This window comes from Poecilia formosa, unplaced genomic scaffold, assembly GCF_000485575.1.
Source record: "Poecilia formosa unplaced genomic scaffold, Poecilia_formosa-5.1.2 Scaffold40, whole genome shotgun sequence".
Lineage (NCBI taxonomy): Eukaryota > Metazoa > Chordata > Actinopteri > Cyprinodontiformes > Poeciliidae > Poecilia > Poecilia formosa.
In genome coordinates, this window is record NW_006799979.1 from 2,233,405 (window position 1) to 2,247,581 (window position 14,177).

General features: G+C 39.0%; 1 protein-coding gene across 1 annotated transcript in view; it reads left to right on the forward strand.

The window, feature by feature from the left end:
* Positions 1-14,177, forward strand: part of srbd1 (S1 RNA binding domain 1) — a 52,162-nt gene that overhangs the window by 20,365 nt on the left and 17,620 nt on the right. The window contains exons 15-16 of the mRNA XM_007551176.2: positions 2,239-2,330; positions 5,743-5,825. Of these exons, the coding sequence (XP_007551238.1) occupies positions 2,239-2,330; positions 5,743-5,825 (175 nt within the window). The remainder of the gene's footprint in view (positions 1-2,238; positions 2,331-5,742; positions 5,826-14,177) is intronic.

Below are 14,177 nucleotides of genomic sequence, written 5' to 3' on the forward strand. Positions count from 1 at the left end.
AAGGGGGCAGTCGTCATGTGTCTGTGTTTGAGTGTCAAGCTCAAGGGTGTGTCTCAAATTCACCCAGCAAGGGGAAGGAGAAAGGGCAACCCGTTTGTGACTTTGCCCTGGGAAGGAGCGGCGCTGAGGGCGGACATGTGTTTGTGTGTGTTCGTGCAATTAAGAGAGCAAGCATAAGCGCGAATAAATGATAACCCTAAATGGCCAGAAGTCATCGCTTTGCACCAGGAGGCAGGCTGTGACTTTGTACCCGTCCACACGTCGGCCATCCAACCGCTGTCGACCTTCTGCTGCCTGCCAGGGCGATGCCCTCGCCATGGCGACAGTCATGGACGCTGTGGCAGAGAGGGCTCAGAGCTGTATCTATGACACTGCTGTTACTGAGATGCCCCGGCAGCAGCATTAATTAATATGGAGGTGATGGGACTCGTTGGAGAGACTTCTTTTTTTTTTCCATCATTTATTCTTCCAGCTTTTGTTTTCATTTTTATCATCCAACACTGCCTTCGTCAAACACAGTGCGTTTATTAGTACCAACACCTGAAATTTCCTAAGCACTGGGAAAAACAATTTAATAAATATATAAAAAAAGTTTTCCTTTCCTGCATGTGATTTGTTTATTTGTGCAGTATAAACGTGAAGCAAGACGTGTCATGTTAATGACCAGCATCCCTTTGACCTCCTTGAAGGTCATGTGCCAGTGCTCGTTAGCAGCGTCGTCATGGCGATATGTCAGCTGTCAGCACAATGGACTGGAAGCTGACCAACAGAACAGGGGGGGAGGAGGGGAGGAACATGACGAGATTAATAGAGAAGAGGAAGGATAGGAGGCATTGGAGAACAAGTTCATTTGAATATGAGTCTCATCAGAAGGCCTCTGTCACGACTCATTAACAACATGCTCACGGTGGGCAAGGTTGTTGTGGCACAGTCTGAGCCTCTGGTACAGGTTGTGTGTGTGAATGCTGGACAGGGCTGGACTCTCGGACATAAGTGAGGCGTTATTGACCCTGCTGTCGTGTCACTTAGCCCCGAGGAAGATCTCCCCCCCAAGTTTCTCCTCTCATCTGAAAGAGGCGGCATAAAATAATATGACAAGTTCTGCTGAGTGTTGCCAATATCAGCGCCGTATCAGTGGCTTTGTTGCACCACCATCCTTCCTGATCGGTGATCAAGGATAAACAGCCTTCTTCGTTGTGTATATGTTTAAATAGAGACTTGTATTAGTCATGTGTGCACAAGAAATTATGTTTTTAAGCAAATCTTTGCAGCTTCTTTTAAATTAATGTGTTTACAAAAATGTATTCAGCTGTGCATCTTTTACTCTGTTGATAATTATTTTTCTCAATAATTTGGAAAAATCTGCCACCTTAATATAAGTTAAACATTTTTTTTAAGTTGTTTTAAATCAGCACTTTGACACATTTAATGAAAGGTAAAAATACTACATGTAAAACGCAACCAAGCAGTATTCACCAAGAGCAGTACATAGCAGTGAGCTCTAGATGGCAGTAGTGTTGCATAAATTACTGCAGTGGCACTTCATGTTCAGAAAACATGAACAGGGCTCTATAGGCTTTTTATTAAAACATCAGTCATGTCAGCAGAAAGAGAGTTTTTATTCTCTAACCTTCTAAGAATGTGAATGATTTATAGTTACTTCAAGAGTGACCCGTTCTGTGAGTAGATTATCTCAATCAGCCATCTGAATCACCAAATTACCTGTTCTGACCTTATGAAGTATACCGTACGTAGTTACATAGCCCAGTAATTTATATATTTTAGGCACATGCTGTGTTTTTTTTCTTTCCTTGCTGCCGAGTTTTAAATGATTAAAAGCATTTGAAAGACTGTAATTTTGTTGTTAACTTTGAGACTACTTGTCACGTTGCTATTTAGGGCATAATGTCAGTCCTGAGCACAAAAGGGCTGCTTAAGTCAGATGTGGAACCAGTTTGATAAGTTGTCAAGTGCAAAGTGCAAAGCAGTAGCAATTTTCTTCAACATGTGCCAGCATTGTGCCTGTGAAACAGAAATACCTGCCTGCATTTTTGTGTGTGTGCATGTGTTCGTGTGTGTTTGTGAACTCGTCACCTCTTGGCTTAATCACTCCATCCTCCCCCTCACCTTTACGGGCTAACCTGTTTTTTTATTTCCTGTTGCCATATTATTCTCATCCACCATTTCACTCTCATTTTTTTTCTTACCTGGTATTTTTCTTCTGAATCCTTTGAACAGCATAACCAACGAGGCCGGGGCGTCCATCTACAGTGTGAGTCCTGAGGCGGTCAAAGAGATGCCAGACTTGGATCCAAACCTTCGGAGTGCAGGTAAGAACTGCTTTAATTTCAGAACTACTCTCTAATTCTGGTAAGACTCAGATTTTCCACAATTGCGAGTTTTATCAGTGTTGTGTTTTGAAATGTATTGATTATTGTTTTAAATAATTACATTAGTGGCTTAATTTTATGTTATTTTTTATCATAAAGAACATGTAGAAGAAATATATCAATGGGTCGTATTGTATCATTGATATTACCCCTTCATTTTTCATGTGCAAATGGAGGGGCACTGGGTGGCTCAGTTGGTAGAGTAAGCTGGCCTCAACATGGATGTCCTGGGTTCGACATCTAGGCATTGGCCATTTCCTTTCCTGTCGAATTATTGTTCAATAATGGCAAACAGTGCCAAAAAAATCTTTAAAAAACCCCAAAACAAACAAGAAAAACACTAAACAGGGTCCCTATAAAGTGCTGAACATTTTAAAAAGTTAAATAACATAAGGTACAGCAGTGTTTTGTATGTCCCAAACCCCTATTTACATCTGGGCTGCTTCAAATTATTCATAATGTTCAACAAAAAAGACTTCAGATTATTGGTAAATCTGTTAGCTAGCTTTTTAAAATTTATTTAAAACAACAGAAGCGTGAAGTTGTTTTTAACCACTCCCCAGCCTCACCCAAACTTTTTACATCCCTTACATCCAGGCATCATGTCGATGTCACATTGAAGTAAAACAAACAGTTTCCATTATGGGCTGCTGAGAAAAAATGCAACATTGCATAACAAATGTCTAAATTTTTAGAAATCTGAAGGTAGCCTTTCCTCTAAAAGTGGACAAAAACTGAGACTTTTTGACTCTTGGAAGAAGACAAAGAAAAAGGTTCATATTTTTTTAAATACATATATTGATAATCAATTATGTTGCAAAGTTTGAGCCAGTTTGTAATCAAAGTTGATCAAGTACCACTTTACTAAAGCTTTGAAACTTTGAATGATCACTCTTTTTTTTTAACTATCTGCAAAGCAGCCATACAATAATAATAATAATTTACCATACAATAATATTCCTATTCACTTTAAATTAAATGAGACCAATTCTTTTATCTGAAACAAAACAAACACTAAAAAAGATGTAAAAACAACACTAAATATGCACTCACTGCCACCTACTAAGTTAGTTAACGAATAAAAAAATGACTCAAAATGCGTCACGCTGATTGGCTGTCAGTGGGCGTGTCAACGACATGCTTAGTCTTTCGAAGATATCAGAGATATCTTCGAAAGATATCCAATTCGAATATCTTTCAAATTGGATATTTATTAATAATTTTCTGTGGTTAGATTTATTCGTAATACCTCACAATTTTGCTTGTGACACAAACCAGCAAAAGAGAAAGAAATAACATATATTCTCCACCACTCTGAATATAAACATGTCTTTATTCCTTTTTATAGACAACCATGCAATGTTTCTTCTTCAAACACACAAAACATAATAACCTTCAGTGTTTTGATTTTGTCCTTATCCATCTGTACTTTTCTGAAGCTTGACTCCTCTGCAGAGACAGGAAGCCCATCAGCTCCTACTGTATCACTACAACTACCGTAAAGTCTAGAAAAGCACATCACATTAAATTACCTACTATAAACATATTAAAAGATCTCTTTTTGAGTCTGGATGTGGATCTGGATCTATGTACAAAGTAACATAGGGAAAATGGCAACTCCCAAAATATTTAGCAAACCAATTATTATTTCGACCTTGCAGCAAATTAAATTGTAAAGTAGCCTAATAAAGCTCCCCATGCATCATCACCACATCGTCCTCAGTCATTACACCGGATGTTATGACTATGTTCAGTTGTTGGTAGTGTGGTTTTCAGGATATGAAAGATTAATAAAATGAACACTGTAATATCAAAAGAAAAAAAAAAAAAAGACTTTGCGTTTCGGAGAACAAATGTTTCCAGCAGACTTCCTCTTTAACAGGCATAAATCAAGCCACATTATTTCTTACTAAGTTTCTGTGGTCGGCTGCACTTAGACCCACATTTATTTTCTTGACAAAAGTCAGATGATGGTTTGAAAGTGACATGTTGATCCATTTCACTTTTCATTCAATGCTGTTTTAAAGCAGCTGCCCTCACCTTCTTCTTGTGCTCTTCCTGCTCTCTTCCAGTTATTTTTTTGTTGTAGTTCATGACACATAAACCATGCTGTACACCATGAAAAACTCAAATAATTTCAGTTTGACAGACAAAAAAAAAAAGACGCAACGCACCACCCAGCATCACTTTCACCGTGAAAAAGCAAGCACACGTCTCTCTCTCTCTTTCCAGGCCTCAATGTGTCTGATGAGGCTTGTCATCTTGCTGTACTTTGGCTCATAAACTTTTAATAAATGTCGGGGAGTTTCACCGCTCTCCGTTTCCAAATCAACTCCTCACAGAGGGAGAAATGGGCGGAGAGTCGGGGAAACAGGATAGATGGAAAGTGTATTTGGAGGGTTCTGCTGGTGCACTGAGCAAGGTTAGGGTTGAAACTTCATCCCTGTCTAAATATTATCTCAGGCAGCAGCCTCCTGCCGCAGCCAGAAGAGAGAGAAGAGCCATTGATTCCAGATACACTCCCTCCACTGCATCTCATCCTCCTCTTGCTCTTTATCTTTTCCGCCTCTGAGATATGAATTGGACACATCTCATGCCGAATTACACTCGCGCCAACCTCGGAAATTCAAACACGTACTTTAGCGCCTGCATTAAAAAAAAAATAAAAAAAAACGCTCTGAAAAGGGAACTAAAGACAAGTCAAACTGAAATCGTGTAATTTCAATAGAATACATTGCATTTTAAATTCGATATCTGCTTTTTTACATTTTTGTTCATTTACAAGTCGAAACTACTGTTTTAAATTATTTAGTTTCAGTGTAATGTTTTAAATCATTTATTTAAAAATAAATCATACAGATTTAATATATTTTCTCACTAACGAATATGAAACAGAACAAATTCCCTCATTTCTTTGCATCGACTGCATAATCATTTAATTTAGCGGTTGCAAGATGATGCTAAAAGCTACTTAGCTTGATGCAGACTGTAGATGTTTGTGTGCTACATTTCATTATGAGCCTGCAAGCTCTGGATAATACAAATTAGTGGTTTAAGGGTTCACGACTTTGCCGTCCATCAGGATGCTAAATGACGAGTGCAGAGGCTCATCCTAAACGGCAGCTTTAATTATTATTATTGGGGGCGGAGGACTCACAATTAGGTTGGGCCTGCCTTCGGGGAAGTTCTCTATTATGCGGATGATTAGCATATTCAGTCATTATAAATAATGTGGTTTTGCATATTTAGCAATTAAGTCGTGTTGCAAGTTTACACGAAACACAAATGTGACATTCTCATGAGAAATATGACTTCCTGACGTGTCTTTGGGTGCGCACACGTTTTATTTTAGTGTCTATTGGAAGACGCGTCCAAGATCCACTGGCTGAACTCGTGAAGATTGATCCAAAACACATTGGCATTGGAACGTATCAGGTGAGCCTTTTAATTTATTTCATTTTGTATAAAAAACAAAATCAAACAAGGCCTTCATTTTGTTTTTTGCTAATTTCAAACCCATCAGCATGTCTTTGTTTATACAAATCTATGCTCTTTTGCGTACTGTTTTAGTTTGTCATAAAGGATGTGCACGAATTTCATGCTCAAATTAGACATTTATTTGAATTTCTGCTGATTTTAAAAAAGCAATATGAGGAAGACTCTAAATTATTAAGAGTTCAGCCATGACACACATAAGAACTTTAGTTTCTGCTGCCTCTCGTCCTTATTTGTCTCAGGGTTCGTGAACCTAAACCAACACGAAATCTGATTTTACGAGCTGTGAGTTTACTACGTGTCGTACTACGCCTTCTGTTCCCAGGAACTATGAATTCAGTGTCATTGTTGTTAGTAGATCCAGTGAAAACGACATGAAAGAATAAAAAACAAGCCAAGAACCTTGGATGACATGTAGAAGTCATAACTCATTGTTGTGCCTTCCAGCTAAACATGGTGAAATTTGAGTAATTTAATGATGAGACAGTCGACGCCATCTTTAAAATGTTTAATTAAAAAAAAAAAAATCAGTTGGCAAGATATAGGGCTTAAAAGATGTGCTCCTTCAGCAAGTAAAATTGTGTAATGTGTAGAATTCCTGTTTGTGAGGATGTGAAGCTCATTTGAACATTGAGCTGTGATGCGAGACAGGATGATTTTTTATTTTTTTTGTGCTGCAAGGCTGAGTAAGAACAAAGATGAAAACACTTTGACTTTTTGGTCAAACAATGATTGAACTAATAACTTACAAAACTGATAAGAATAGTTTTCTATGTAGTTTTGGTATTATTAATGATAACATATTTCCTGATGAATTAGTGAAAATTTTGTTACATGAGCTACTAATAGGTAGGACTTTGTGCATGTTTTGCACCTGCCAGACAATTTCCAATGGATTGGCTGTGATTGGGCATCAGTAAATCAAATACAATAAAAACTCAACTTTTCCATGAATGCATCAAAAATAGTGTCTCCTACAAGTTGTTCTGTGTCTTTCTCTTTTTTGCCATATAAATATCTTTAGACTAAAACACCAGAATCTGCAGATTACACCTCAAGGAAAACAAGGACTCGACATCGGCTTGGTGCAAAGCCTGTTTGGTGTAGCTTTATTTTTGTTGTATTTAGGCACTAGGAAGAGCCTCAGTGGAAAACCACTTCATGGTACAAGAGGGAAAATAGAAGTGAGAGTTAGCAAAGACAGCAGATGGTGACAAAAGTCAAAGGCACAGGGAATGAGTGGAAGAAGCTAAAACGGACATTTGAGAGTGAAAGGAGCAGGTCAGGTTGTGCAGCTGCTTGCGTGCGTGTGTGTGTGCGTGCGTGTGTGTGTGTCTTGGGGAGCGTGTTAGGTCACAGGCCCTTGTCTCTCATCACATTCTGCCGGGCTCTCTTGGGTGCCCACAGTTCTGCACTTTTTGCTCTCAGATCATGTGACTGGGTCAACAAATGATAATATAACAGAGTAAATAAACTCTTGGTGCTGACAGATATGAGATGGGACATCAGTTTAACCTGCATGTGTGCTCACACAAACACTTTTACACACTTTCCCTCCCTGTTTCTTCTCACAGTTAGCAGGTAAGAACGTATGCACATAAATGCATGTGTAATACATAACTCTAAGTGTTTTTTTTATTATTATTTTGGATACGTGTGAAAAAAAAAGTGAGCTCATGGCTACGTTTTCTTTTGTGCGATTCATGGCATTTTGAGGTTTCTTAAAGTTTATTTCTCCTAGACCCAGAAAACATAAGGGCAGATGTAACTCTAGACAGCTGGCACAGCATGCGCTCTCTTTCTCTCTAACTCTGCTGAGCCAGTGAGTGACAGCTCTGAGAGAAAGGCGGAAATGAGCTGTGGGCTAAAAAAGTGAAGCCCATTAAATTCAGATTGGGTGTAAGTATTGGTGTGGGAACATTATTTTCACTGCAGCAGCCCTGGTTTAAAGGTCTCGCTGGATATTAACGGTCTTAGACGGCAAGTGACACTCCTTTCCTCAATATTCATTTTAACAGAAATATGCATTTAATGAGTGGTGTAACATTCAGGACAGTTAAATTAACACATTTTAAAGTAGCTTTTTGCTCTTTTTATTGATCGAAATAGGCCTTAAAACAACTCTCTGTCACTTGCTTGTTGTGATTGTGGTGCTTGGTTAACAGTTGGACAATCCCTACAGCGGTGGAACTAATTGCTACTGAAAAACACACGCAAAGGCACACACTGCTGTGTAGGAAAACATTACCCACCTGCCGGATATTAAAGAAACTGTCAGTCTTCTCCTTACAGCTTTCAGACATTCCCTCACTCTTACGTTTTGACCTGTATTTTCATGTTTGTGCCTCGATGACTGATCAGTCAAACACCAGGGTTTTAAATTAGATTAACAGAATTGTTTTTGTCTCTTCAACTATTCTCTTATGACAAAGATAAACATGATTAATGACAGAGTGGCCACAAACTTAATTCAGCGATCCAGTGAACACGGTGACCTGAAAAATCGAAGCCAGTTCTTCATCGAAGCAGATGTTCTTCCACAGAAACAAAAACAAGACTGCTTTAGGGTTTCTTTCACACCAGCACTGTTTGGTCTGTTTCAATCAAACTATAGTTCATCTGCCTGGAAAGTCTGGTTCATTTGAGGAGGTGTGAATGTGCAATCAAACTCTTGATGCCAACCAAAAATGCAAACTCTGGTCTACGTAAAACACTAGGACTTGGTTCGGCTGAAATGGAAATAGACAATTGTGAACAATATGCATGTAATTTATAGACTTATTATATTATTTGCTATTAGTAGCCCCTTACACAAATGAAGTTTCCCAAGATGGGAAACTTGGGATGTAGAGCTTGGCAGAGGTTCTACATAGGATGATGGCAAAAGGTGATGATTGCCTGTAGTGAAGCTCAATAAATCTGCAGGAGAACTAGTTTCACTTTAGTTTAGTGCTGAAAGGAAGCTATGAGGCTAACGCCAATTTTAGCTTTGTAATAATAGTTAACTATTGTTAACAATAGTTAACTATTGTTTATAAGTCATTTATATATAGTACCCACGATAAATATAATAATATGAATATAAAATAATATGTAATGTATTAGAGATGGTCAGGACGTACAGAGAGTTGGTGGACTGCTTTGTGTCACGGTGACCATCATCTCATCTTGAAACTAAACAAAACAAGTGAGATGATTGTAGATTTCAGATGAAACAGGATTAGATCAAACCTTATTTCCATCATGGGAGATGAAGTGGACTTGGTTGAGGAATATAAATACCTCGGTGTTCATCTGGACAGCAGATTGGACTGGAGGCACAACAGTGAAGACGTCTACAAGGAGGGAAAGATCAGACTGTACTTCCTGAGGAAACTAAGATCCTTCAAGGTTTGCAGCTAGATGCTGTAGATCTTCTACAAGTCTGTTTTTAAGAGCGTCGTCTGGTCTTCAAAAGGCTCAACAACCTGATGAAGAAGGCTGGTTCTGTTCTGGGGTAACTGGAGATGATGGTGCAAAAGGGGATTTTATATAAAATCAACAAATTCTGGACAAACCAAAATTTGTTGAATTTCCTCTTCATGAGACTGTCATAGAAAAACAGAGCGTCTTCAGTCAGAGGCTTCTTCACAACCGCTGTAATACACACCGCTACATCAACATCTACAACAACTCTGAAGAGCCTTGAATAATATGAGTTACAACAACATTTAATGTCCTTTTCGGATGGATAAACTATTTTTGAATACATATTTTTTTGCTCCGCAGACAATTTAAAGTGACAGAGGTTTCTTAAATTCTTATGTAATCAAGTTGTCAGCCAGTTGCACAAGAAGCAGAACAACTCAACAACAACTTCCTTTCCCACTTAAAAATAGGAGTAAAAAATGTATGTGAGTGTATCAAGCTTAAAGCACTTCACTTTCTCATTTGCGACTCTTAAAACTTAATAATAGGTCACACCTAACACACCAGGTAAATGCATGCTGGCAGCAGCTTGGTAGCTCTTAGCAACACAAACCGCTTTGACAAGATAATTGTGTTTTAATATGGTAAGACCTTGCACACACTCTTGAAGTCAAAGCTAGCACAAAAAATCGTGCTGCATCTCTGGTAGGAGCACAAGATGCGCGAGAAGGAAGTAAAGTTTGGGTCAAGCAGCAAAAAACCAACCTGGATTCTTGATAAGGCAGACTTTCAGAAAAGAACCGAGGCGTTTCTGTCCGACAGTTACGATTTTATTTCCACCTCACCAAATCTGTAGCATAACACCCTACGTAGGTGTTTTGGCCCAAAATTGTCCGAAATATTGTGCTTTTATTTATTTATTTTTTATGCAAGTTGTGCAAGTGATGTCACTTTCACAGCGGAGCCCACCGTTTCTCTCCTGCATGGGCGCATACCATCGTTCAGCTTTGATTGACGGAGCCTGGAGGGGAGATAGGAGCAGACAGAGCAGCTGGTAAAAGGAAGAGTGATAAATCGAGGCTTAAAGTGACTGATGGTTCCTGCTTTGACTTACTGAGGCATGGGAACAAAAATAAGATCTCAAGAGATGATCAGCTACAAAGCTCCTAATTGCATACTCCTATTATTTTAATTATTTCCTTGTGAAAGTCCCGGCATGATCGGTGTGATTTTTATTGAGCTTTTCATTTGCGTTTGCTGTTGCAATGAATTTGCACAGATTTATGCTAATGGTTTAAAATACGTTTGGTAGCCGTTTTCCTGCTTTTCCTCTTTATTATGTTTTCATTTACATTTTTTTCTGATAGATTTCATTTTTCTTTAAACCTGTGGTTGAAAATCATCACCATCAGAAACTCTTAGCTCAGCAGATTTAAAAGCCCAGCTGGATTAAATAATGAATTAAACATTTGTTTAGGATTTGTGGAGTTAGAATTTGAAACTAGTACCATTTGGTATGAGTAAGGCAAGAAATAATCCCAAAGACATATTCTTTGGGATTATTTCTTTGGGATTACAATAACCTACTTACAGGTAACCTACTTTATTTCAGTCTCTTTTTCTGTGGATCCATTTTTTGTGTGTGTGTGTGATGCGGTGTGCTTTGTGTTGATATACGGTGAGATACCTTTCATTAATCATCAAGTGAAAATGATACGACGGCAATGCGATGGCTTTATGATTTTAGCAACATCTGTCAGAAATGCCCAACAGCGATATTTCCCACTTCCTGCAAAACAATCACCTAGACGTGCACATGCATGCATACGCCAACAGACAAAATCCTGCTCTCCAGACGTACATGCCTAAAATAGTATAAGCTGTGCTTCCCGGGACTTTACACAGGCCCTGAAGAAGCGTTAGTCATGGAGAACTTGAACGCCAGATAACCCCTGTGAGAGCTACTTCGCTTGAACGCAGCTCATGTAATCGGGTAATTACGTGACAGAAGTAAGCGACATGTTTGGCTATACCGTGTCACACTAAGCAAATTTAAAATATTCCAAATTTCTCTCCTCTTCATTGTGGCAAATGTTCCACATTTCCAGACACAAGCTCACCTCTGTTCTCAAGCGACCTAACACCTCAGGATGTTTTGGTGCAAATTCCAGTTTGCATCATGCATAGAGCATCGTGCAGGTGGAGGCGTTATTTAAACTTTGTTTCTGAAGCAGCAACAATCAGGCGCCGAGGACTGACTTAAATCAAGGAAAATAAAATGAACATTTGACTAAGAGACATCGGGAAGTGAGTATCCTTGAGGTAATATGTTTCAGTGACCATCAGGAAGTTAACAAAATTGCTTTAAGATTCAGCATCTTAAAAGTTAAAGTGAATGTCATCAGAATGTGACTTGTTTTGCAGAGTTGATTTCTCTCCTGAAAGGACAGAGTAGCGTACCTCGAGGATTCAGCTAACCTATACTGTATTTGGTGCTGTGAGACAAATGTTGCCATATTTGAGCAAAGTAAAGACTTTTGCACGTGAAACAAAAACACCAAAAATATCAAAAGCAACACTCCTTCATAAACACAGTGTGCAAACCTTAAAGCACGGTGGCGGAGGGCTCATTGTCTGGGCCTGTGTTGCAGCCACACGAGTTGGAGTAGTCATGATATTCTCCACTTGTTTACCATGTTGTTTTGAATATTAAATGGACAATTTCACGTTATGCATCTTTCAGTTTTTGTAAGAAAAGATTTTTGTTAATAATTTGTAGAAAATTTAAAACATAAAGTTTTTTGTATACTTATCACATATAATAAAACATATAAATATATTCCTAAACTAATTGAAATTGTTGCTTGATAACTATCCTGGGCTCCTGAATGTGATGAAACGTTCAAACGTTGAATAACGATTTCTGAACCTACTTTTCTGCATTCCCCTCCACGCAGCCGGAGTCGCAAAACAAGGAAATAAATTCCTTATGTCGAAAGCAATGGAAAGACCTTAAATGAAACTTGATCCCCAGGTTTGAAATCATTTTTACAGTTAACCTTCCATCATTACTTCCTTCAGGCTCTTTGCGCTTGCAGTCGCTCTGGCTCCAGAGTTCTTCTATTTGCTTAGCTCTTGGTGACAAGATTCATGGTTTCTTAGTTAGCTGTCGGCCTTACGACTTCTGCCATCTTTGTCCGTCAACACCTCGACTTTTAGCAGTTACTTTTGCGCCCCCTTTTTCCCCCTCTTGAGTTTCTCCCTGTGTGTTTCTTTGTAAGAGGTGGCTTTATATGTACATGCTTCTTGTTAGGCAGCGCGCCACAGAAGAAGGACGTTGATGTTTTTCAGCTTCTCGGTGAAATGCCGAGAAAGTGAAAAGTTTATTTTGGTTTTCTGTCCTTCTCTCAGCATTTTTCACCTCTCATGCCTTTTTCTCTCTCTCTCACTCGCTCTCTGACTGACATGTGGTAACTCAGCAGAGTTTTAGCACTTGTGGTGCAGACAGAAGCACTTTGTTGAAGTGTATTGGTAAGCTGACTTGAGCTGGTTTTTGGGCCAATGCAAACATGACCTTCACACATAGGGATCCAATCCATTGGTTCTGGATTAGCATGAGGTTTTGGCTGTGGCAGGTGGAACCAACTAAGGATTTGCAAATCTATCTCATCGATTTCAGAGTCACTTTTTCTGGCTTTTAATTCTAATGAAAAAAGCACCAACAGAGGTTGGTGCAAAAAACCTTGAAAATAAACAGGAAAGTTGCATAATATGTTCCTGCAGTGAAGCTGAAAAAGAGCCAATGTCTCTAATTCTACCTCATATATATAATTTAATAATGGCAGATATGTTTTTATTATTATTATTACTTATTATGGACTACTAATTCAGCATAATTGTTTTTCAACTTTGAACATTTTCCACATTCTGCTGTGGTGCAACCACACATTTAATGGGTTTTGCTGGTATTTAGTGTAACAGTCCAACACAAAGTGGTGCCAAGTTGCGAAGTGTAAAAGGTCAGACGTCTTTCACGCTTTTTCTGAATTGAAAATCAGAAACGATATTCCTTCGATTTGCATTTACTGGTTGGTGGGACCTCCTTTTGCAGCAGTTACAACTAGAAGCATTCTTCTGCGATTCCTCTGTCAGCTTTGCACTAATAGAGACTGAAATTCGTGCACGTTTTTCTTTGCAAAACAGCTGAATCTCAGTAAGGTTGGATGGGGAACAGATTGTAAATCGGGCCCATGCTTTATGTTCGGTGCTGTTTTCCTTTTGGAAGCCAAAACTCCACTCCAGCTTTTACGTCTGACACGTCTTCCTTCAGGATTGCCCTCTTCTTACCTCTTTTCATCAATTTGATCAGATTCCTGCTCCCTGATGAAGAAGGCATCCCCACAGCACAGCACTCTCACCACCATGTGAATTGTGAGGTGACAGATTTCATGTAAAATCCCAGTAGAATGCACTGAAGTTTCCAATTACAAAATCCCAAAATGTGACAAAGTGGCTGTGAAAGGTTTTGCAAGGCACTGTAATAGAGTGTAACTTAACATTTGAAATGAATACAGAAGGACCGTTTCTGCTGATTGATATTTTAAAACTGGGGGGGATATATATATATATATATAGCACCAGAGCAATAGAAGCTCAGATCTACCACACCAGACAAGATCCAAGGTGTAGGTTGTGCAAGGAGGCCTCTGAGACAGTCCAGCACATAACAGCAGGGTGCAAGATGCTGGCAGGGAAAGCGTACATGGAACGACATAACCAAGTGGCGAGCATAGTGTCCAGGAACATCTGTGCAGAATATGGACACAGGTGGTGGAGAATGACCGAGCTAAGATCCTGTGGGACTTCCAGATCCAGACAGACAAG